Raw genomic sequence first — 27,179 nt, 5'->3', positions numbered from 1 at the left:
AAAAGCTGTGCAGCCCTATTGTGTATCTAGCCTTGTGTCAGCTCTGCAGAATAAGATAAGATGCCACTGAATGTGAACCCGTCTTATTATCAAAACCCAAACACGTCCCTGCGAAATCCACTTTTGATCGATCGTCCTTTCACTGGTGATGGATTTGCGCCCTAAAATGCAATATGATGACTTTACAGACCAAACAGACTTTATCTATCATCAATACTGAGTAAAACAACCATGTTTATTGATCAGTAACTGTAATATGAAAACTGATTTAGTGCAAAGAACATGTAGGGACAGTGTGAGCTTGGTAAAGGGGTCACATACCTCAGCATTTATGAAGCAAATTTCAGCTAAGAGGCGCAGTAAGTCCTTTTCACAGCTGTGGGTCACGATGCATTTATTAAGACGTTCTTCGGCGCTGCTCTCCTCTTTCGAGCAATTACCATCTGGAATGAATTGATACATATTTGAGGGGGATTAGTTAGGCATTCTAATAAAAGGAAATTAACACTAAACAATTAAGACAATCAGTTAGTTATAAATATTGCCATGATAGTGGGCCATGTGGTGGCATTTAACACTATTTTCTGTCATTTTTACAGCCAAATCAATTAATATATTTATTTATAACCTTTATTTAACCACGAAAAAAGCACACTGAGATTAAAAATCTGTTTTTCAAGAGTGTCCTGGCCAAGACAGTGGCAGCAGCAGCAGAAGTTACACAGAATAGAAATCACAGCCATAAATACACACTAAAAATATACATACTGTAAAACACAATAAAAGTCAGTTCTAAAACCATACATAAAACACTAAAATAAGGACATATATATAAAACACCACCAGTATTTTAAAAGGCACTAAAAGTATAACAATGTGCCTTAAAAACATTTCAAAGCAGAACCCGAGTCAATCAATTAGAAAAGCATCTACGGTCACAGAAAAAATGATTAGACCATCAAAAGTCATCAAAAACAATGGTTATGCAATCAAGTACTAACTCCTGTGTGTATCATGTGACTAAAACAGACAGAAAAGAAAACATGGAATGCCTAAAAGCACTGTTTATGTCAGTACAAAGCCATAGATAGTGATGTACGAGCTGAAGTGATTTTGGTTATTATCAAGAAAACCATGGAAAATGGATAGATATCAGCTCTGAAATGAAACTTTTAAGAGCTATTTTTGTTTTTATCATATTTGTCCAAACAAATGTACCTTTATTTGTACCAGGCATTAAAATGAACAAGAAAATGAAGAAAACAAGGGTGGTCTAAGAATTTTTTCCGCGACTGTACATCCACATTTATCTTTTTCCCCATTCATTTAGAATATGAACAAGAAAAATAACATATTGTGCACTTCTAATACAACACTGATCTGCCTTAGCTGAGGTCTGTGCTCTCCAAGTGCTTTTCCACTTTTATATAATTCTTTTGTTGCTGATTTTAAGGCAATATTTGAAATAAATAAATAAACAAACAAACATATTTACATTTGAAAATACTCAGATATTATAACTGCACAAGGCACAAGGCCATTTGACCTTGAAAAAGTTGGCCAAGGACTTCTGCTTCTGCTCCATGCCAAGATGCATCTACAGTGTAAATTTGGTGCAGATATCTCAATGCAATTATGTTGTTGAATGGACAGACAGATGGACAGACAGGCAGACAGACAACAAAACAATTACAATACCCCTTTGGCCAGAAGTTGGCCAAGGAGTAAAAACGAGAAATAATACATATTGGATTATCACTCTGTAAATGGAAGTCTATTGGTCTGACTACATGTAATTTTAATATCATTTATTACAGAGTTTTAGGGAAATGTGTGTCTTACCATCAGTCTTAAGCTCTTTAATCATCTCACTATTAGTCTTGGAATCCTTCCACCTCCCGTCATCGTAAAGCAGACAGAATCGACAAGCAGCTCGGCACACGTCCCAAACTTCCTGTTTCCTGGCTGCTTTCACTAGCGCGGCCCATAATTTCACTCTGGACAGACCACAAAAAAAACAAAAACAAACAGACACCACATGGCTTGTCCCTATAAAGGTGAAAGTCAGGGCAATGGCACAATGGTGCATAATGTGTGAGCTAAGACTGTTTGTTTGCAGACGATAAATAGGAGACATTTCCTTCAGGGAATCATGTTTTGATGGTTCGGCTTTCTCCTGACCATTAAACCTGCCGTTTACGATGTGAACACTTTTTACTGTAATGATGCTGGCAGACGGGAGGAAATCAACTCAGCACTATGAATAAAAATATGTAATAGAAGGTTGTACGCTCACAGAGTACAGACGCACAACAAATTTAACTGCAGAGGAGACCAGTAGATCAAACATTCATTAGAATCTAATGTTCAGTAAAAGCACGAGGTAATACATTCTAAATGGCATAAAAGGCTGATAATAGGGGCAATTTTCAAGCTGTGTGTCTGGGAAGCCTGACAGCTAGCTGTAATTATTAAAACAAGTTTGCAATGAAAAGGAGGGCAGAAACAAAAACCGCTTCGCGTACAGTACTTTGACACACATATATGATTTTTTTTATTATTATTATTATTATTTAACCAGAAGAAAAATCCCATTAAGATTAAGAACCTGTTTTAGCTCCTCCATCCAGACTTACTGGAAGGAAGTATCTAAAATCATCTCTCAAATTTTGGGTTTTAAAATCAGCACATCATTCACTTCCCTCTTTCTTGGCCATGAACCTGATGGTCTTCGTAAGAATGATGCTTACCTCCTCAAGGTCTTGCTGGCACCGAGTAAAAAGACAATTACTAAATACTGCTTAAGAGAGAATGTCCACCGATGACTGTCTTTACCAATATTGTAAAACATCTCCATTTACTATAACAGATGACCGACACCATACGAGTGTAGAAGGAATTCGGTGAAAAATGTTGAGAAAAATGGCATGTTTGCATAACCTGCAAGACAAATTTGTAAACCATTAAGTGTAAAATTGTGTTGCTTATCTAAACAATGTGATCTTTGTAACTCCTTGACCTCATGACCTGCTTGTTCTGTTTTTCGTTTTTGTATCTGTTACAAAAACCTTTCATAAATAAAGAGTAAAAAAAAAAAAAAAAAGAAAAAAAAATTAAAGACCGCTTTTACAAGGGAGTCCTGGCCAAGATAGGCAGCAGGAAATACAAAACACAAGATTACACTGCTAAAACACAAGTAACACACACATTTAACAATAAGTAGTAAAAAAAAAAAAAAAAAACACTTACGAGCAGATTACAAAAAAACCAATGCAAACTATGGAGTCGGCCTCAAAAACTCTCAATGAAATTAACTCAGTATTCTGCAGCTGATTCCATGCATAAGGTGCAGAGTAAACAAACGCCCTTTGACCCAGGTCTGTATGGGTGTATGGTACTGAAAAAAACACATGATCATTTGTACGGAGAGAATAAATATCTAAATGACTTAACTCTTTAAGTGCCAGACAGTTAAGGGGCTAATAAGCCTTAAAAGTGCCACAGAATTTGGCCGTTTTTCAGTATTTCGCGTCGTTTTTATAATATTTGAAGAATCCTGCAGGAAACCGCTCGGTAACATCCGACCGATTGCTGATTAGATCCAAAACGCACCGGACGCAGCCGATTCATTATTGATCGTAATTTGCATAATTTATAATAATAATAATAATAATAATAATAATAATCTTTATTTATATAGCACTTTTCATACATTAAAAACTGTAGCACAAAGTGCTTTACATATCAGTTTAAAAATCAGTACCACCCCCCACCCACACCCACCCACTCACCCGCACACACACACACACACACACACACACACACACACATATACATGCAAACCCACAAGCTCACACATACTTAAGAAGACTGACTGAGCACGGGTAGACCAGAACAAAAATGTACAAGTAAAAGTAAAACATCAATTTAGGAGGCGCCGTCTCAGGGAGCCATCCGCACCAGGAGGCAGCCGCCGACCCCGGTGACCAGGCACCAGCAACACAGCCCCGCATCCCAACTAGTGGGAGAGGGCCAACTGGGACCCCCACCCACCAGAAAGGAGCGGACCCAAGTGAGAGAAGGCGCCACAGCCCCTGGAGTCCACAGCCGCCCCCCGGCATGGAGGGCTCCCTCTGATGAAACACTGGAGAATAAGAAACATTAAAAAGATATAAAAATATTATTCGGTCACGTGACCTCAAATTCCCGTCTGCTTGGTCTCAAAAGGGGGACACAGAAAGAACGTCATCGAAATGTGAGAAAGAAATGGGGGTGGATGGTTTGTTTGTACACAAATGTGGCGTGTTCTCCAAAGCCGATCTGATCGGCCCGTGGCACTTTACAGGCTGTTTTCGTAAAGCCAATTTAATCGGCCCATGGCACTGAAAGTGTTAAGCTACAGTGATCCCAGTGAGTCCATGTTAAAGCACATACATACCTCTCTGTTTGGTTGTTGCTTTCTCCTTGACTGGCCAAGTGTCTGTCCACCTTCTGTACACATGCAGAGTGATGCTGAGCCTTCGCAGATAGCTGAGCCACTGGGCCGGTTCCAACACTGCCCACAGGAACTAGAGAGTAATATAAGAACTATATGCATAAGAAAAAAACTGTACACTGAGAAAATGCAAGAGCTTTACCAACAGTATTAACCCTTTATCAGGCAAGTATTTTTTTGTAATTTCCAAATACAGCAACCGTTACAGTGAGGACAGTGAGGACAGTGAGTCAACGATCTCAGGTCCAATGTGGTCTACAGGGTCTGCAAGGTCCACCTCTGTATGAACAGTGAGTGTACCTGCGTTGTGAGGTACCATGAAGTAATGGTACTAATGTAAGGAATGATGTTAAAGATGTTAAAGTGTATGTTGACAGGTGTCTGGATCAGCCCGTACAATCACGGAAAAAATTATTAGACCATCAAAAGTTACCAAATACAATGGTTATGCAATTAAGTACTAACTCCTGTGTGTATCATGTGACTAAAACAGACAGAAAAGAAAACATGGAATGCCTAAAAGCACTGTTTTTGGCACTAGAATGCGATAGCCACTGATCTAAGAACTGAAGTGATTTTGGTTATTATCAAGAAAAAAAGGAAAATGGATAGATATCAGCTCTGAAATCAAATTGAAGAAAACAAGAGTGGTCTAATAATTTTTGTCCGCGATAATTTTTTCTTGCAATGCTCTAAAAGTGATGTTGTAATGTTCCAAACTACATGTTCCTTTCACCTTACATGTGTTTTTCTTGTATTTTTTAATATTTACTTCTTGGATTTTTTCCCCTTTTTTCCTTTACATTTCCTAAGGTAAGGAACCAAATTTGGTAACCTCATCGACCTTGATTTTCTACATGACAATAAAACATTTTGAAAAATTTCGCAAAAGTAATAAAGTCTTGCAATGTTCTCCAATAACACACTAAGGTTGAAATTTTTAATTTCAGAGTATTTCACTGAGTGAACTATAAGTGGTTAATAATGAATCAATGCAGCTTTTGTTTACAGACAGACAGACAGACAGACAGACAGACAGACAGACAGACAGATCGATCTAATGTGTACAAATGTATAACTATTTCATTGTGGCTCTTTAACAATACATGTTCATGACAGAATATATGTTCTCTCATATGTGCATTGTGTATAATAATTAACCTTAAGTCATTTCCCTGTGAATGAAAGCAAAGACACCTTATATGCTAGAAGAGTAAATGGCCTACTTCTAACTATAAACTTAACATCAGTGGCTGAAGTTTAGACAGTCACACTAAAACAAATACTTTTACTCATAAAAATAGATCCACCGTAGTGTCAACAGCAATTTAAGACGCAAGCCTACTTAAGACAGATAATTAGTGTGCAATATTATGTATTTTTCCATTTTCACGTCCTATTGCTTTCATATAAAATGGACTTTATTATTGCATATGTGAGGAAAAATATATCTGTCCAATTTTAATGTTAGATATTTTTCCCCAATATGATAATTTATGACATTGCAGAAAACTTTCACTGGGGAAGAATACGATTGACATTTTCCTAATATCACACTCTTTTGACCTTTTCAACTTCCTGAACTTCTCATGAAATCCATATAAAATCTTAATATTCTTTTCAGAATTTAGCGGTTCGTCTGTATATACATATATATATCAGCAGCCTACAGTCAGTTCATAAATAAAAAGGCTGACTGTCTGTCTCGCAATTTTAGGCAGAAAAAAAATCCTCCAATCCACACAGCTTCCCATGACACGCCTCTTATTGATGCACATTTCAGGAACAATGCAAAATAGTGCCTGAGGCTGTCACAATAATTAAAATTTTAGCTGAGGATTCACTGTCATACAAGCAATTATTGACAGCAAACTCTGGAAAACACAAATGAAAATTGCTGTTGTGTTTATCTTCTAGGCTATGTAAACAAAGTTGCATGAGGCAGACTTGACATAAATAACTTGAAAACATGCAAAGTCTATTACTGACGGATACAAACAAAATGACTGATGATGACAGGTACAAAAAGACGTGAAGCGCCTTGAGATGAAAAAGATGCAACGGATGTCACCATTGAAACAGCATCAAAATGACGTGAGAATCAAATTCTATTAGATTCATCCTGCTGTTGTTACATAGGTGAACAGAAACAATTATCGTCATTATGAAAATTTAGCGCAAATAATTACGATAAGCCGAGTATGTAATAATTGACAAGCGGGCCTAATTATGCTAACATTGCACGCATGTGTTAACTGACTAATTCTTCTATTCTCAAGGGTTATTCGGCATACTGACTTTGAAGCTAGAGCACGATGATTATGCGTTTTTATCAAGGGGATTCTTGATGTTTATGGACAAAAACAAGGGTGTACCTCAAGGGACCCGAGGCTTTAACCTGAGCCTGAAGCAACAGCCCTTCGACTAGCTGTCAGAGGAGAGTTCTTCCCCGGGTCATTAGAACTGCTGAATGCTTATTTGATGCTGTGGACCAGGGAGCCAGGAATGAGTTCGAGATCAAAGACTTTCCCTCGCGCTCGAGCCCTTCTGCTCCACGATGCGCCGCGAACAGTAGAGCTGCACTACAGGCAACACTATTTCTTTGGAGAAATTGCACACTACACATAACAACAAATTGTAACGGAGCCACTGAAGGACACTCTGTCCAGATGTGGGGATGAAGAGATAAATTTACACCACACAGCACACTACGTTTGCAGCGTGACATTCGATTTACGATTTATAATCTGCATGTAATCAGGGCCTGATTTATTGACACAGCAGCCCGGTACATAATCGCTGTAAAGTCCTGCTTTTCAGGTGCGTCCTGTGAGTGAAGCAGGGCTCGCTCTGCAAAGCCCAAGAAGACTTATTCTGATTAAATTAGGGAGAAAAATTATGTAGTTGTATTGCATTGTATTGTAATATCTGAAGTGGCAAAACTCAAGAGTACTTATGCAGACCACAGTTCAGCAGCTGCATAAAAGGAAAATGTAGAATTTACTTATAAATACAACAGGATTCATTAAATAAAACACAGTGTACCAAAGCCGGGGGTGTCAAGAGACTGACAAGAGAGAGAATGGAAGAAAGAAAGAGCTGAGTGGGTCACTGCAAATGTCTCATTCAGCAGTGTAATTATCTAATTATCTACTTAAGAAATACAACAGAGGGCTTATAGTGCACAGCAATACTGAGATCAAACCCACTGGAAGTCTGTTTGTTATTTGTATTTTTGTATGATTCTATTCATCTGCATTTTAATTACTAACTGTATGTCTTAACAGTCATGGATATTTTTAGATCTGCAGTTGTTTTTTTTAATTTGCTATCATTCTTCTTTAACTCTTTCCTGCATGAATCATAAGAACCTCAGTCAAGATTTTTTCTCCTGAACATTTTTATTCCTGTTTAGGCATGAAAAAATAATGCGATTGATTTTTTTTTTAAATGAACCTTTTTTTCATGCAGTTACAAAAATGTCCACTCAGCTGGACACCATGTGTTTAATTTTTGAAGCAGAAAAACATGCATTCAAAATGCAATATCAGAGAGTAATACACTGTTTGAAAACTATGAAATAAAAACATTTTTAATGCAGCTAATCTGATGTTTTCTCACATTTTAACATACTCTAATACTAGTCATAACTCAGTTCATGGAGACAATATGCAAAAAAAAAAAAAAATTTTCTAATAACAATTAGCAATTGCTTTACACTCAAACATGTTGTTCGTGCAGATCAGGTTTATCAAGAACCGCAAAGTTACAGTAATGGTATGAATTGCAATGTATGGGATGGTGCTGATTTGGAACTATAACAACAAAACCCATGAATATACAAGAGAACAGCTGTAGAATAGTTGTCCACTTTAGTGACCACTATGCATGAAAGGGTTAAGAAAAGTGGCATAGTAAATAATAAACAGATTTAAACTCTCAGAAAAAAAGCTGGGTTTTGCAACTGTTGATAGGTGCTTCATGCTGTGATGTTTTTCTGAGAGGAGAACTCAGCAATGCATTATAAATATATTTTGTCATATAGTAAATGGAATGTAAGGCAGAAAACTCCCTACTTTGGGAAGGGTTGTCTGCATCCAGAACCATCTGGAAATCATCAGGAGCCAAGAGGAGACCCACAGCAACCAGCATGGGACGACTGTCTGCCTTATCTTGGAGTTGCATGTCCCTGGCCTGCAGGAAGAAAAAGAAGACTTGGATGTCGACACTTATTTGTAGTTATGCAGTATAATTACAGCACTCCCACTGTGACCGCGTACGATGCTTCATCATCCAAAACAATGATTATGCTCCAAGTTCAGTTGTGTTTGGCTAATGTTAAATCAACTGCATTTATGTTTCACATTATCCTAGAATTACAGATATAGGGAACAAATCACAGACCTCAGATCAGTTAAATCAGTGATTCCCAACCTTTTTTTGGCTCGTGACCCCATTTTAACATCATAAATTTCCGGCAACCCCAAACATTCAAAACTGACTTTTTTTTTCCTAAAATTAATTTGTTTTTGATCATGTAATAGTTTGCTATACTATGTTTCAAACAAACGTTAATTTTAGATGACATTTAGACTATAGTTTGTATATTATTATGGACGGAGGCAGAAAAGCCAGGTGTAGATTACTGCACAAAGTGAGAATTTTAGTTTCCTTGGTCAGGATATGTACAGTCAGTCCAGCTTGGATTTAAAAGGCTGACAATTAATACTGAACAAACAAGAACTCAAACTATGAATTATGAAAGAGCTGCAGCATCTGAAACTGACCACAATGAACATTTGAAAGATAAACAGTACCACAGTGCTTCAGTTTCAGCTTCAGAGTTTGTCATGTCTTTTATGTATTGTGATCGCCTCTCTCAACTCACCATATATTTTTTATTTGTAAGGTTTTTTATTTTTTTATCAATTAATAGAAATTTGAGGAGACCCCACAGTTGAAAAACACCGAGTTAAATGATTAAATAACCTGAAAACCATACTAAAACTCATGCTTCCATTGACCTCTACTGGACATAATTGTGCTAAATAAGCTGTTATTTAAGTATGTTTGGTTTTTTTTTTTTCTTTTTACATATAATTCTTAGTCTGAGCAGCTTTTAAGAACCATTCATTTTTGTAATATTTGACTGACACATAGGAGCTAAAAACCTGCTGCATAAGCATAGCGGCTTTATCCTCAGCCCGGGACGGTGTTTGGTAGAGGGTCCCTCTGAGCTGCAGGAGGCGAAAAGCTAGCGACAGGCGTTCTTGTTGTGTCCCATTATCCAGCTGCATGGCTCGCTGAAGGTGAGTCAAAGACACCTCGAGGCGCCCCTCCTCCTCTTCAATCAGAGCCAGCTCTGAGTGGACCTGACAGCGCAGCTCCAGCAGTGTGCTGTAGAAATGTAGAGCACAATACATTAGAAAAGCACAACAAAAAAGACGTGAAATCCTAGAGGTATGATGTCTGTGGAGGTTCTCATTTGCTCAGGTCATTGTTTTTCTTGGTAGTTCTTCTCAGTTCAACTGGAAAACATGTCGTCTCTCATGCAAGACACTTCTTCAGTTCTATTGGACGAGAGATGACATGTTTTCAAAAGGAGAACTAGAGGTATGATGTTTAGAAATATGAAGACACTGATTAAATACTGTAAGAGTAACTGCTCAGAAAGTATGCAATATCACTAAATATAGACTACATCAAATCTGTAATACACTGTATATTATGTGTGTGCAGGAAACTCAGATATCTGTTTTTTTTTTGTTTTTGTCAACTATCCTACAGATTACTTTTCTCGGGTAGAAGTACAGCCATGGCAAAAAGTTTTAACAGTGATACAAGTTTTGTTTTTGCCAACATTGCTGCTTCAGCGTTTTAATTTTTTCTTTGAGCAAAGAATCAATCACTGCTAAAAACTTGCGACCATGACTGTAGACGTACTTCAGTAAAAAAAATATATACAAGTACTTATTCATCCATTTTAGTCAAGTAACAGTGAAAAAGAACAGGCTCCAAAACCTACTCAAAAAGCTATTAATGGGACACTTCCACCAGCTGTTTCTGAGCAAAGACAACCAATTTTCCATTCTAAAACCATTTAAATAAATACAATAACGAACCTTAAAATCACTACAATGTCAACATCAGTACTTTTCTGTCAAGTTGCTGTTTAATATGTATGCCGTATTAACTGAAGGACACGCTGAGGGGATGTCTTGTATGTGTTATTGTCTCATCTATTTAAGCCAGTATCAGTTTTAACATTTGAAAGCCAAATATAAATATAAAACAAAATATAATTCCCTTTCACTGCATTACTGTATCGAGCCTGTTTTGAAAATGTAAGTAGTAATTAATAGAGATATCTGTGTTATGAAAAAATGTGACAAATAAGTACTAAAAAGATCTAGGCAATCCTGGATAAAACAGCTGACGAGACACATCACAGTAACATGAAGTGACCCTTGTAGCCGAAACATGTAAAGGTAAAAATCTACTTTTTTATTATCTTTCTGACAAAAAGAGAAAAGGAAATCTTTACTAAAAAGATCTATAACACAGTTGTCAAACATGCGGCCCGGGGGCCAAATTCGGCCCGCCAAAGGGTTCAATCTGGCCCCTGGGATTAACTTGTGAAAAGCAAAAATGACACTGAAGATATTAAAAATAATTTTAGGTCAGTTCAGTCTAAAGTGGATCAGATCAGTAAAAGACTATCATAATGACCTATAAAAAATGAAAACTGTATATTTTTCCTCATTGTTTTAGTGTAAAACAAAGTAAAACTGCACAAAAATGTTGACATTTACAGACTAGCCTTTTATAAAAAATAAATAAATAAAAAATGAATAACCTGAAATCTCTTAAGAGAAGTATGTGGAATTTTAATATTATTCTGCCAGTTATTAAATGTTTTGTGTATTTTTAGATCCACTGTGATCTCTAAGTTGTGACTCACATGTATAAATGACCAACTAAGGTGAAATATTGTTAAAATTGCACTTATTTTACGAAAGAATTTTCAGGTTGTTCATATTTGTTCATGTTATGTTCGAGTACAATTTGCAGATGTAAACATTTTCATTACAGAATTTTACTTTTTTTCACTCAAAAGTTCTTATACTATTATTTATATTATTTTACTGGTCCGGCCCACTTTATATCATATTAGCCTGAATGTGGCCCCTGAACTAAAATGAGTTTGACACCCCTGATCTACAACATACAGATACTGAAAAGTCAGCTGAAGCGCAGTTAATGAGTATTTGTACTTCCCATATGCTCAGTTCAGTGCAGACGCAGCAGAAACAAAATGCATGCCCTGAGACATGCATACATAACCGCGCATCATGAATTTAAGTCTGTTAACCTTTGTACGTCTTCCAACGCTTGGGCCACTCTCAGCAGAGCAGTCTTGACGTGTTTCCTGAGGTTGTGCTGCAGAAGCGGCAAACAGAAACTCCACTGAGTAGTACACACTGCCTGCATGGCCTCAGGGTCCCCCTCTCTCATTGCAGTTTGGAGCCACTGATCCAACTTGCCTATTTCCTTCATACGTGCCTGTGGGATAACAACCCCAGATTGAGCGTGTCATTCATTTTTTATTTGCTTTGAGCAGAAGAAAAAAAACTAAACATTTTTTGTGTACAAGGAACTAATATCAGAGCAAATACATCAATAAATAAAGATGATCAAGACAAAATAGCGACTGCCATGTACACTAGTAATAACAAAATAAATTCAATATGTACTGCTCAAAAAGGAGTGGGAAGAAGAAAACTTATTAAACCCCACCCCCATGTCTCTTGCAGTGTTGAAGAGGCAACACTTCTGTCACTTGACAGCGATACTTGGATTGAATTATAGTTGAATATGTTGTGCCAATGCTTTAAATATGACACTTTTCACAGCAAAACATTACATTACAGCCTTCTTTCCCATAGATTTTTTTCTTGTCAGAGTTTTAAACAAATTACTTCTGAAACTGTATTAGAATAATAATAAGATAATTAAAATCCCCCTCTGAAACCCTTGCTGATGAAGAGCTTCTGAGTAGATAAGCTTTCCTTGAGGTATTAGCGTACAGATAATATTATCGAACATTTAATCAGGACTCAAGAGTCAATGAGTCCGCTGCCTGCATTATAACATGTTCTGGAGACACGGGGCTGATAATTCCAGCATGAGTAAGCACCTCCACGCCGCTTTTGGAGTAGTCATTCATCTTCGAGTCTTTCTTCAGGAGGCTGATTTCACAGTTGATACATTCCATTAATATGCGTTGACCAATGCTCTAAAAAGACAAATACATGTGATTACAAAAAGGTAATATTCTGTGAGACTCGGACAAGAGGAAAAATCTACACATACATCACCAAATGATCTTGTGTGTGCTGGTACTTAGGGGATTATGGTATTTTGTTCACCAGAGTATGAGAGTCACAGCCTGGTTTTTTTAACGGCCACCGGTGACCAAAACCATCTACTGATCTAAACTCTTTAATACCTGTTGATCCACTAATCCTATCAATACGTGTAAATAATTGGCATAAAATAAAGTTTTTCATCTTGTCATGGTCATCAGATATGACCCATTTGGACGTTCAAAGGCTCCATAGTGAACATGGAAACACCGTCATGTTCTACAACACTGATTCACCAGTAAAACCCATGGAATTGGATCAATGACAGTGGAAGGAGACACTTGTTCAGTTATTGATATATTTTACTGAAAAAGCAATTTTTTCTTCAGTTTTCTCTGTATGATCAGTGAATTAAATATAGAAAAATGCCTGATGTTCACTGAAAAAAATGCAAAATAAAGAGGATAATATTACAATAAAATGGTGATAAATAGCTTAAGAAAGGTTAAGGTCACTTAATATATTTTGTTGAAAAAGCCACTTTTTCTTCAGTTTTCTCTATTTGTGATATAATAAAACACAACTTTACTCTGAGCTTCTATGAACATCTCCGTGATCAGAAAATTAAGTATAGGAAAATACATGATTTATATCAAAAATACACAAACTACAAAGGATAATATTATAATAAATGGTGATAAATCAATGAAGAATGAATAAATAGAATAAATATCTCCATATATGTACAGTAGATATACAGCAGGGGCCTCTCTAAACTGCCCCAAATGTAAAACTATTTTAGGGACAAGACTACACTGCCTCTGGGAATGTGAAAAGATTCAACCGTTTTGACAAACCATATATTTTGAGGTTAGTGTGGTCATTAAGCACCACGTACAGCCTAATCCATTATTGTGTCTATTGGGATGTATCCCTGAATCATTGACAGCACACAAGTATACTGTTCAGTTTTTTGTTTATGTTGGGCTGAAAGGCTGTTATGACCAAATGGGTTGGAGAAGAACCTCCTTCAATACATCTGTGGAAGTCTTCGATATCTAACAATATTTCTCTGGAAAGACTAAGATTTTATATTAACAATCAGAAGGATGTTTTTACAGCAAAGTTTGGAAAAGTGTTGGAATATCTGGGAACTCAGACTGCAACTACCTGAAATAGATTTAATACGGACTTTTGAGATCATCGCTGTGGACATATTTTGGATCTGCCTTACATTTCACACAACCTGTATGTACTGTACTGGATTGTATAATTTTGAAAATGTTCAATAAAAAGAATGTTCAAAAAAAAAAAAGAATTAATAAATAGATGAAAATATTCATTTGGGAGCTGCCACAGAAGGAGCACTGAGTCCTTATGGGTTAATTACACACCTTTTACTGCTGAAAGTAACCAGTCAAATGCAGTGACTCCCATAGCTTTTGGGCATGAGCTTGGCTAATTAATCTTACCTTTTGTCGAGCGCCTACTTCAATCTGAATGTCATGTTCCATGCATAGATTTGCATATTTTAATTGCATATACAGTTACAGCAAGGAGCTACACTTCTGCCCGAGGTTTTAGGAGAAAATCGGACACTTACAGCCTCTCCCATCGTCTTTAGCTCTTTCAGACAGTCCGCAGCTACTTTCTGATGCTTCACTTGCAAGGCCAGCAGAGCCAACTCCAGGAGGAAGGCAACTCTGCAAATCCCAGATAAAACATAATTCATATAATTCACAACACTCCAGTACAGTAATCTAAGCCTTGTACTGCCCCTGGGATATCTACATGTGAGGAGGTTTAGGGAGAGGACAGGGAGCAATAAAGGGAAGCTTGCCGGATAGGAGATTTGATCGGGTCATTTTAGGTTACTGACCTTGCAACTGGTGGGATGGGTGCTGGGCTCTGAGGTGGGCTTGAGTTCAGGGGTTCTGCAGACTCTTTGTTATTATCCAGCAAGAGATCAAAAATCTCTTTAAGCTTGGCAGAATCCTCTCTGTCTAGCTCACCATCTTTTATTTCTTCCAACCAGCTGGAAACAAGAGCAACACTTGTATGTGTAACAGCATATATATACAGTTATTAAGAAGGACATATGCGTCTGTATTTTAAATTCTCTACTAATATACACACACTAAACTGTGGATAAACCTTAGGCGAAGTATCCTATAGGATTCACAAGATGGCTAGGTCAGACTGAGTCATGCTGTCGACGTTTATAGCTAAGCTGAAAAGCCATAAGGAGCTCTGACATGTTGAGTACATGCCTGAAGAAAAAAGATGGGGGTTGGGAGTGGGTATGCGCTATGGCACACCAGAAGAAGTACTAGTAATGTATAAAGGCAGATTGGTAAACCTGCCCACTACAGGATGCCATAAGAATAGTGGAGAACCTGCAGATGCTGGTTAACCGGTATACAATGTTTATAGAGGTTCTGTTATCTTACAGCATGAATGCCAGACGAACAAAGAGCAAAAATAAGCTACTGCAACCAATACAGCTGAAAAAAAACATACATTAAAAAAATAGGACTAATGGCCCTGTAGCTCACCAGCATGTTCTATCAAGAATCAATAAGTTGAATTTGTGAGACCAGGTTCTGCCGCTATGTTAAAGTCCTGTGGTCTCGATGCAGGAGATCAATCTCCCAATAGAAGTGGGTGGTACTTTCACTGAAGGAGAACTCAACTAATTACATGAAAGTCCATATATGACTTCCTATCAGTGCTCAATAGTAACTTTATTGATATTTCTAACCATTTCTATGTTATAAGCCATCAAAATATGGACCATTATGAGTAAAGGCAATTTTTTTATACTTCAAAAATTTGTCAGAAATTCAACAATCTAAATTTCTGAAAACTGTGAACATAGCTTGGAGACATTGTCCCAATGAGGCTACATAAAAATTAGAAATGAATCTAACCAGTAGTTCCAAAGAAGAAATGATTGAAATCTAAAAATTGGTGACCTTAAGTTTAACCCTTCAAGGTCACTTAAGGTCAAAGGTCATAGACCCAAATGAAAGTCCTTATATGACTTCCTATCAGTGCTCAATAGTAATTACATTGATAACTCTTACCCATTCCACGTTATAAGCCATCAAAACATGGCCCATTGTAAGTAAAAGTACTTTTTTTTTCTTCAAAAATTTGCCAAAAGTTCAAATATCAAAATTTCTGAAAACTGTGAACAACACTTGTAGGCATTGTCCGAAGGGGGTGACCAAAAAAATTTTAATGAATCTAACTAGTACTTTCAGAGAAGAAGACTGTTGAAATCTAGATACTGGTGACCTTGAGTTTGACCCTTCAAGGTCAGTCCAAGTCAACGGTCACAGACCTAAATGAAAGTCCATATATGACTTCCTATCAGTGCTCACTAGTAACTACATTGATATCTCTAACAATTTCCATGTTATAAGTCATTAAAATATGGGCCGTTATAAGTAAAGGCAAATTTTGAATATTTCAAAAATTAGTAAAAAATTCAAAAAGCTAAAGTTTTCAAAACTGTGAACAAAAATTGTAGATAGTGTCCCAAGTAAGCTACATATACAATTTGAAATGAATCTGACCAGTAGGTTTGTCAGAGAAGATATTTGAAGAAATTGCTAATGAAGGCGAAGACGGCGAAGACGGCGAAGACGGCGAAGACGGCGAAGACGGCGAAGACGGCGAAGACGGCGAAGACGGCGAAGACGGCGAAGACGGCGAAGACGGCAGCCAGTGAACGATTTTGAAGGTCACATTCTGAGTTGCAGGATGTCTGCATAGTACTGGCAGCTGAGAGGGTGTAAATATCCAAACATGCAATCAATCAATCAATAAAACTTCAAGTACAAGTTTGTATCTGCAGTTAAATTATTCTCTCTTCTACAGCTACAGGAAAACATGTCTATGTCAGCTGCAGGTATGAAATGAGCTGTCATAACAATGATTCAAAGCAAAGCATTCTGCAAACCACATACAGGAACAATTCCACGGCAATGAAAACAATCCTAATATGAACAGGTGCAGACAAAATTAACTGCCACAGGAAACTCAGTTACATCTTGAATTGTTGAATCTTGTAAATAGCTGCTAGGGTAGAAGACTGCTGACTCATTTCAAAGAGGACATCACTCTCTGACAGCTTATGTTGTACCTGAGAACACAAAAACAAAGTTGGAAATTTGAGAGACTTGTATTTCTATAATAAGTCCAGCATTTACAAGAATAACTCTATTGGCCACGTGAGACGCACTCTTAAGCAGTCAATATCTCAGAGGGTAAAAACTGACAGAAACTAAGGGAACCTACAAATTACTCTGTAGACCAGTTCTTTCAGTTTGTGTTCCAGAGACGAGGCTGCTAATTCTGGTATGAGTAAGCATTTCATGGACTTATTATACATTCCTGGGCTCCGCTGCAATACTTTTGCTTTAACGAACATCTACAACAAGTAAAAGTTGGCTTATCTTGAAAGTAGAAAAAGGCTTTGTAAATTTAAAGTGTATTTAAAGCAGGGAGATTGAAGCTTGAGTTCATGATTCAGGATCGCTTTTACAAAACTCTCCCCATGGTTTGAAAAAAGAAATAAGAAATAATGAAGTGTATGATGTGTGCGCTTAAAAGATTTCCTTACTTCATGCAAGTTAGTATTGAATTTTTTTTTTAAACAAAACACATTTCCATGATTTTCTCTCACTGTTTTGGAACTGATTTTATAATTCTTATCCTGACAGTTAAAGCCCTGCATGGAAAGGCAATGAGGTACCTGGCTGAGATACTAAACCATTATCAACATCCTGTAGCCTGAGGTCGTCTCCTAAGACCCTGTTAGCTATTCCCTACTCCAGGCTTAAAACCAATGTTAACAGGATTTTTTCGCAGTTAGGGATCCGACTCTTTGGACTAGTTTAAGTCTTTAGTTTAAGTCTTTTTTTTATTATTATTATTATCATGATTATTATTATTATTGCAAAAACTCCCCAAAGAAACTCTACTACTTAAGTCTTAACAATCACTTGTACAGGTATCAAAAAGAAGCTGCTTACCAGCAAAGTAAAGAGTTGTGGATAAAGATGTGGGGTATGAGACTTGATGAACTCCTCTGTAACTTTAGCAAAACTTCCAGCCTCCTCCATCTTCCCAGAGTCCACAAGGCATTTAATCAGTTGCCTGAACAGAAACAGAGAGCGGATAATGCTGGGGTATTTCTAAGACATATAAATATGTCATTACACCACTACATACCAGTCCAACTCAGTGATGTTCATGCATGTCCACTTGGCCCAATCATACAGGATGTCCATAAAGTCTCTTTACAATTTAACACATTTATTATGAAGGCAAACGAACAGACAAATCTGTGGAAATATTCCAAAACAAAAAGTACATGTTGAAGTTTATTTTTGACTCATTTAATACACCTCTACAAGGGCACCATTGGTTGCATGAAGCACATCAAGGCAGTACTGGATTTCTTGCCATATTGGTTGTGTCATAGCCTCATCAATGATGGCAATGGCATCAGGGACCTTTGGCTTCAGGTCGTTCTTTAACATAAGCCCATAGATATCACTCAGCCCATAGATATCACTCAAGTGGAACCAAGTGGACAGGGAATTGGGCCATCCCTTCCGATCCACCGGTCTGGAAACGTTTGATTTAGGAACCCACCACCATGCAGTCCCCAATGTGGTGGTGCACCATCTACCTGGAAAATGATGGTTAGGTGAAGGTCATCCAGTTGTGGCGACATATATTCTGTCAAAAGGTCAAGGCAAACATTCAATTTGATTGGATTGCACTGTGATTAAAAACTTTGATAACCACTGAGTACACCCAGCAAAAAATAGGACCAAGGGTCCTGTAGTCCAACAGCATATTCAAAGACATTAATTGGCATTCATTTAACCTTTCAAGGTCAAGGCCCCAAATGAAAACCCATATGCAACTTCCGATCTATTGCCAACAGAAATTATATCAATATCTTCAACTGCTTTCAAGTTATAGCACTTTGAAATGTGTCCCATTACAAAAAAAAGAGGATTTTTAACATTTCAAAAATTCATAAAAAATTCAGAAATCTATGCTTTCCAGTTCTTTGAACAACCTTAGCAGACCTTACCCCAAAGATGTTCCACAACAAATATCAAGTCATTCTGACGGATGGTTTCAGAGAAGAAGATTCTTGGAAAAATTGTTTATGGATCGACAGATAGACAACAACTGATACCAACAGTCCCTTCGGGCCGCTGGACTAAAAAGGGGTGTCTAAAGACAAGATAAAAACACTAAATCTGAGGAAGACAAGTACTCAAAACAAGTGAAATATCTGTCCATGCAGCAAGATAATTTCACTTGACAAGATTTCTCGAATTAAGACTGTTAAATCTAGAGATAAGCATGTCTACAGATGTATGAACACTTCAAATAAGAAATTAATTCTTAAAACAAGATAAATTATCTAACATTTCTAAATCTAAGTTTGTTTGTTTTTTAATTTTCATAAGAACCAAATAATTTGCAGTGCATAGAATAAATCTTATTAGCATATCTCATTAGTTGCTTTTGTAATTTTTTTTTTTTTTTTTTTTTTTTTAATTGTAAAGAGACTTTGTGGACACCCTGTATATACTAAATGTAATCTTATGTTCCCTTTCTATGTCTATTACACATTTTTACTTTATGGTGCTACTGAACTAATTTCATCTAAGTTAAATGTGCTGATAATGTCATTTTTCACCCTTCTTACGTCAGTCAGTGCAAGCAGATTTTTTTAAAAGTCCATGCAGCATTGGTCGGTTTGTTGCAGCACAGCAGTTTTATAAGAAGAAAGCACCCTATATTATATATGGGTTATACAAGCTATGAATTTCTGTCATGCCAGACATCCCCTGTCTAATTAATACACAAGCTGTATCACTGACAATTCATTGCACATGAATGGCGCGCTATAGTCTAGAGCAAGAGATAACGTTAACATTTAGGCCTGAGGTGCCGTGGGAGAACACGATAAGGCAGCTTACATTAAAACAGATTCCCCACTCAGTAGCGGAGAATAAGACAGCCAATTAACTGGAGAGCAAGGAAACTGTGGTTACAAATGAACTGGGAGTTAATTAGCTCTGTGTATCATCAGCATAAGCCCGGAAAGAATCTTACTAACTGTAGTAGAATGTAACTAAGTACTTTTACTTAAGTACTAGATATTTGAGTATATCCATTTGATGTAATTTAATAATTCTAGTCCGCTCTACCTGTCTGGGAGGTTTAGTTACTGTCTCAAACACTGGAGGAAATAAGAAGGTTTTAGAATCTTATATATTGTCCGTGGTTTTCAAACTTCCTCTCTTCTGAAGTCTCAGAAAAAGCAGTGGATAGTCGGTTCTTTTGAAACGTTTGAGTTGTTAACATCTCCGCCAAATAGTGGATTCTTTTGCCTTGAAATTTCCCACATGGTTTAAATTCAAGTTAAAATCCTTCAAAACATCTCACAAAAATCAAAGACTAAAAGGAAAAAGGAAAATAGCAGAAACCAAACAACTGGAAAAAAAAAAAAAACAAGTACAGCTTATATTGTTATTTTTCTTCTCTCCAATGTCAATCATACGATGAGCCCTGATATTTACCGTGTGTGCCTACAAAACAGAATAAACTAGTTCCACCTCCAGCAGCTACAGAAGCTTGAACACTGATGCTTTATTATTGATAATTTCATGATGACAAATATGATAATATATCAGTCAGACAGACCAAACCTGTAGTTGAACTTCCTTTGTTCTTTTATACATTTTGCTGCCAATACTTAGGTACTTTTACTTCTGTTGCTGTGTTGGTACTTAAAGAGGTTGTAAGTGGCATTAATATTCCAAACTCAGCAGCAGGGGGAAGTCGCGTACAAGAACACACTTAGTTCTACCAAAAGCACCAACAAATCAACAATATGTATCCACAGACTGTGTCACTCACTGAATGAAGTATAAAGCTCATTGTTTTTACACACATCTGTGTTATGGTTTCATCAAGTTCTCTTCTTCAAAATAAAACTCATAGATGCTTAATTTGACGGTCAATCAAAATAATACTGTTTCTTACAATCTTCACCTGCTCCATCAGCTGATAGTTTACATTATAGCTCTGTTAGCTTAGCTCTGTTTTTTGATGGAAAACGGCCACAGTAAAATCACAAATCGCCTCTGTTTTCTGTTTGGTTTGTGCTGTCAGTGGCTGTTTGGAATCGAACAAACAAGGTCAGAACTGTCACAGTTTAGTCTGAACCGTGGATCAACAAACAACAACTTTGCAAAGATAAAAACATTCCATAATGACTTTATACCTTCATAAGCCTCCGAATCGAACTAACCCATGTAGAAGAAACACTGACATTTCAGCATCAAACTCCATTCTTTTCATTTACAGCTGAGTACAGTGGAGAAAACAACTACAGTGCTTCTAACTTTTATCACCTTATCACCTTCGCCCATCTTTTGTTGGATAAGAACTTGCCTTTGTGTGTGTGTCTTTTCTACTTGACTGTTTTACATGTATTTATTTTTGACTGTTTTTATTATAATTGATGTGTGTATTTTCCTTGGAGCACCTTACAGAACATAAAACCAAACTTCGTTGCACTGTACAATGGTATCTTGCAATGTCAATAAAGCTGATTCTATTCTATTTGGTCACTTTCTGATGCTTTGGTCAAAGGTACCTTGGTGTTAGTTTTCCTCATCATGGGACACCACCAGAGCACCTCACTACTCCCTCTAGTGGTCACATAAATCCCCCAACCTCCCTGTAAATAAATTCAGTTCTCTACAGTCGAGTACACTGGCATCTTTAGCAGAACTTCACAGCTCTTTATTCTGAACACTCTAATGATACTCGTAAGGAAATACTGGAAAGTGTTTTTTTTTTTTTATGCTAACCGAGTCTTACCAGTGTCTAAATGTTACTTTTAGGTTGTATTTGAATATTTTAAAGTAAAAAATACTACATATAGCTCCTTTAAGTAAACCATTTTTCTTCAGATATGAGCAAATTTAATTTAATGCTTTTTAATGCCACTGCAATTTAGATTTACCATTTAACCTATTAAGTGCATGTCTTTGGATGGTGGGTGGAAGACGGAGAGAAATCTTTATGAGGCAAACTTGCCACATAACGAATGAATACCATCCATCTATGAATGGTTCATACAGTGACTACAGCATTTATTTTCTGTAATTCTGTAGGTTTTTTTGACTAATAGCCATGTTTGCTAGAGCAGGGTTTCTGCAGGTATGAGCACATTGAATTTAATGCTTTTTAATGCCACTTTAAACACATTTAATGCCCATGTCCAACTGCAGATACAGTTTCATATATAGTTTTATGACAGTTTAGCGTTGACAGGCTTTAACCAGGTTCTGAATAGTTCCCCCTCCAATCACTTCTGCTAAAACTCGCATTTTCTCATTTTTCCGACATTCGCTAATATTCCCTCCTCTCTTTCGCCACAGCATGAGCATGCTCATAGCACATTGCATTCCAAGCATGCAGTGGTGTGACTTTGTGCATCGACCATAAACAATAAACAATAGCCAATCAATCCTGTCTGTCAATCACACTATACTTCGGATCATAATTATTAAATGTTTATATAATCAAAATAAATCATGAATAACAACGCTTTTTTCCCCCCATCAACTGTACTGGACATTGAATTTAATGCTTTTTAATGCTATTTAAGGCCTTAATTTTCACAAAATCTATTTAATGACCTGCAGATACCCTTTTAAAAGATCCTAATACTTCTTCCATGACTGCTGATTAATGAAAGCAAAGAAGATGTGTGTGTGATGACTTGCATCATCAGTTCAGCTCTCCACATGTGGTCTTGGTCCGCCACCTCCTCCAGACTCTGGACCACTTGCGTGAGGGATGGAATCAAGTGGAGGCAACGCCCCGGCTGCAGGAGAGGACGCACGGTCTGGAAGTAGAGCACTGAGGCATTGAAGACCAAGAAGTGGTATCTGTGCGAGACAAACCGCATGCAGAATAAGTAAACACAGATCACTGAATTATTTACATTATGCACATGTAAGACATTTCATCTCTTAGTACAACTCAGTTCAGACCAAGTGTCAACAGAAAAGCCCTGTGAATTGCTAATGAGTGTGGATTAACCATCGCCCAATGAGCCACAGGAGAACAACCCGTATGAGGTTTTCTATGAGAAAGGAGTAACATTTATGAATTCAAGACACTATTTTAGAGAAAATGGTGTGAAAAGGCTGGGTGAGCGCAGCTAATTTATTCACCAGAGAGCATGTTGTGCATTAGTCCGTGATAGATGTATTAGATATGTATTCCCTTTGGTGTTAATTGGGATTGCTCATTCAGCCCTTTTATTGACAAGTTATGAGTTCATTAGCAAAGAGATTCAGCGCTGATGGCTTACAAAGGCCAAGCTGCTGTCTCCAAACACATCTTAGAGAAGTAGAAACAAGGGAAACTATCTTTCACCATTTCTTTTCTGTCATCTATATCTATTAAGCCTATGAACTTACACACAGATTCTTCCACTCAGTTGTTAAAAGTTAGAAGGCTACATGCCGGAGATGATCCGCTTGTGAATCAGAGGTCAGGGTGAAGTTATATTTCAACAATGTTCTTTACAAAACAAACCTTTATATCCTAGAATATCTCTGACTGAGCCCTCCCAACCTATCCTTAGCTAAAAGACATTCCCTGATATGAATATTTCCCTTTGATTATGAGCTTTTAGGTGCACCCTAGCATTACAGTGGCTTGTTCCTTACTACATCACGGATGATAAACTGCACATAGCATGAATGAGTTGGCTTTTCTGATGGTGTAAAAACAAAGCCAAGCTCACCGGGGTAAGGTTACACACCTTGGTTCATGTTTTGAAACTTCGATTGCTTTAAGAAAGTAGAGCACAGCCTCCTCAAAGTCCTCCTAAAATAGAAAATGATGCAAACGGAGAAAAAAGGAGAAGGTGCCACATCATATAAACATATAACAAACAGATTTTTCAATAAAAGCCACGGTTTGTTTAAAGGTAATATTTAAACGGCATTGCACTGTAAACAGACAGAGGGCAATATGCCTTGAAGACCGAATCACAGTCTGGACGAAAACAATCTTGTTTACAAAGCTGGAGACGGCTCTATTTTTAGTGCAAATAAGAACAATATAGTGCATCTGTACTGTAATTGTGCGTCTCCTGCACATACACACAACCCCTTGAGGAGACGTGTCCAATTTACTGTCCTCACCACACTCCCAGTGGCCAAGGGAGACTTGAGCTGGCCTTGGCAGAGGTAGGCTCGACCCAAAAATTGATTAGCCGGCGGATTAGCTTCAAAGTACATCTTTAGACACGCTTTGCTTATCTCCAAATGTCCCAGCTGAAAGAGAATAAAAAGAGCCACACAAAGGCCAATAAAATCAACAAAACCCTGTCCACCATATTCATCCTCTGTTCTATTTTGCTGGCATATTCTATATTTAATACATTTATCACATTATTAAACTTCATAAATGTGTTACGTGCTATCAGGGGATACACACTAATAATACATTATCTGTAATTCATCATATAGGATAAATATTTTATACTATTTAGTGTACATTGTTTGTGACGCTGGTAGATCATTGAACCAGTGGAACATAAAAATATAATAATGTGTTTTTCCATGACAAAAGAATATTAACATTTCTCTAAAAACCTCGACAAACACGTGATAAGTCCTATTAAAGGTGAACAGGAGCCTGTGACTTCGAGGCATGCTGTACTCGAACAGAAAATTTGCTGCATGATATTAAAAAAGAATAAATCACATTGTGGCATATCTGTTTTAATATTCAAATATGTTTCCCTTGCCCTCGGCAAGTTACATGTACATTAGTGAATATTCATAACCATCATCCTAGTAGGAGAAAGGCTGAATTTAACTAACTGCTCTTGCTATACAAGAGCAGTCACTTAATTAAATCTGTGATCAGACTTTTTATTTGACAATACGTGTGTTGACTCCAACAAACTTTAAAAGTATTCATTCATTAATGTCAAATCACAAAATTCCATAGAGGATACATACAGATGCCTTAATAGTAGTAAATGTTATTGAAAATAAAGTAGATCTATGTATTTAACAGTACTTGCAAATGTTTTAGAATTAGATACTGCTTGAAGCATCATATCATGCACAAGATTTCAACAGTAATGAACTTTTCAAGCCTGAAAGAAGTCAAAGTTCAAATGAGCTCAATGTCAAACGTTTACAGCAGAAAAATGCAAGACACACATGAATGCAGCGGTAATATTAATTCAAACACATCACAAATAATACTAAGATGCTCTTAGGGACCATTTTACTGAACAACACTGTTCATCCTTAAGTTTCATACACTTACTTTTCATTCATTTGCATGCAGATTTTTTTAACAATGTTCTCGACATGAAGGCATGGGAGGTTTATTAATATAGCATTCAGTATTTAAAACCACAACGCGTCCTTTCCCAAAGTGCTGAATGAACAAACAACGAAAACCATTTGAATAATTTACCACATTCAACACACATGACCAGAGTGACAAGTAGAACAATCAAAAGAAATTAAAATTAAGTTACGTGAAAAAATAAATACATAAATAAATAAACCCACCAAATGTAGCCATGAAAATAGATATAAGAAAGATGTCAAACCAGATGAAAGCAAATCAAGATCAACCTGGAAAATCCTGGAAAATTGAATATGTTTTAGATCAAGAGAAAGAAGTAAATGACCTGAGGTTGCCACCAAGACAGGCTGGTGGCAACCTCATCCACAGCACTTCATACAAACAACTGCTATAATAAAAAGAATCTGATACTGAACTAGCAATCAATACACTGCAAAAATCAAAATCTTACCAAGTGAATTTTTCTCATTCCTAGTTAAAATATCTCATATAAAACTTATAAAACCTGGCTTTTAAAACTACCTTAATTTACAGACTAAATTTGTATATGTAAGGATGTGGCCTTAAACTTGAATACTTTTACATCAGTCTAGACACTAGCAAACATTTTATGTGAAAGGTTAATAATCAAATATATCTGTTTACCTGTATACGAGGTTTTTCTAAACAAAAGCCTCTATCCACACTCTGTATTTTTCTCATTTCTAGTCAAAATATCACATCACACTTAAAATAAGACATAATCACCTAAATAGTAACTTTCCAGTGAGGTATAAGAACTTATTTTTAGACAATAAATATTGAAAATCTTATTTCAAGAAATCTTACCAAGATAATTTTCACTTGTTCTGTTGGCAGATTTTTTTTTTTATTTTTTTTTTTGGCTTAATTTAAGATTTTTTTGCTTTATTGAAAATTAACTGAAAATTATCTTGTAAGATTTCTTTAACCTTGATTTCGAAGATCTATTGTCTAAAAATAAGTTCTTATACCTCACTGAAAAGTTACTCTTGAGGTGTTTATGTCTTATTTTAAGTGTGATGAGATATTTTGATGATTTTTGCAGTCACAAGTCACTTAAAGACACAGAAGGTTTCACCTTGGTTAAAGCACTTAACTTATAAAACCTGGCTTTTAAAACTACCTTAATGTACAAACTAAATTTATATATGTAAGGACGTGACCTTAAAGTTGAAACTCCGATCAGAGTCTCTACTGGTAGAAACTCCAATCCGAACCCTAACCCGAACCCTAACCCGAACCCTAACCCTTCTACTGGCAGGATCGGAGTTTCTACTGGTAGAGACTCTGATCGGAGTTTCTACTGGTAGAATCGCCGATCCTACCAGATCGCAGTCTCTACCCTTACATATGTAAGGACGTGACCTTAAAGCTGAATGTTTTTACATCAGTTTAGACACTGGCAAACCTTTTACGTGACAAGTTAATCATCAAATATACCTGTTTTATCTGTGGACTTGAGGTTTTTCAAAACAAAAACCCCTAGCCACACTGCAAAAATCACAATCTTACCAAGTGTATTTTTCTCATTTCTTGCTGAAATATCTCATCACACTTAAAATAAGACCTAATCACCGAAAGAGTAACTTTTCAGTGAGATATAAGAACTTATTTTTAGACAATAAAATCTTGAAAATCTTATTTCAAGAAATCTTACCAAGACAATTTTCACTTGTTCCATTGGCGGATTCTTTTTTTATTTGAATTTAGCAATAAAATCTTAAATTAATGTGATTATGTCTTATTTTAAGTGTGATGAGATATGTCAGCAAGAAATGAGAAAAATACGCTTGGTAAGATTTAGATTTTTCCCAGTGCATTAAATGATAAAA

General features: G+C 36.7%; 1 protein-coding gene across 1 annotated transcript in view; it reads right to left on the bottom strand.

The window, feature by feature from the left end:
• Positions 1 to 27,179, bottom strand: part of cfap46 (cilia and flagella associated protein 46) — a 122,307-nt gene that overhangs the window by 93,285 nt on the left and 1,843 nt on the right. The window contains 14 exon segments of the mRNA XM_030156608.1: positions 322 to 443; positions 1,873 to 1,997; positions 4,439 to 4,568; positions 8,572 to 8,689; positions 9,667 to 9,892; positions 11,868 to 12,058; positions 12,693 to 12,791; positions 14,465 to 14,564; positions 14,741 to 14,896; positions 16,917 to 17,011; positions 17,904 to 18,027; positions 22,704 to 22,868; positions 23,753 to 23,817; positions 24,138 to 24,269. Of these exon segments, the coding sequence (XP_030012468.1) occupies positions 322 to 443; positions 1,873 to 1,997; positions 4,439 to 4,568; positions 8,572 to 8,689; positions 9,667 to 9,892; positions 11,868 to 12,058; positions 12,693 to 12,791; positions 14,465 to 14,564; positions 14,741 to 14,896; positions 16,917 to 17,011; positions 17,904 to 18,027; positions 22,704 to 22,868; positions 23,753 to 23,817; positions 24,138 to 24,269 (1,848 nt within the window).

The sequence above is a fragment of the Sphaeramia orbicularis genome, chromosome 15 (genome assembly GCF_902148855.1).
Source record: "Sphaeramia orbicularis chromosome 15, fSphaOr1.1, whole genome shotgun sequence".
NCBI classification, from domain to species: Eukaryota; Metazoa; Chordata; class Actinopteri; order Kurtiformes; family Apogonidae; genus Sphaeramia; species Sphaeramia orbicularis.
This window is presented reverse-complemented; position numbering and strand designations above follow the sequence as displayed.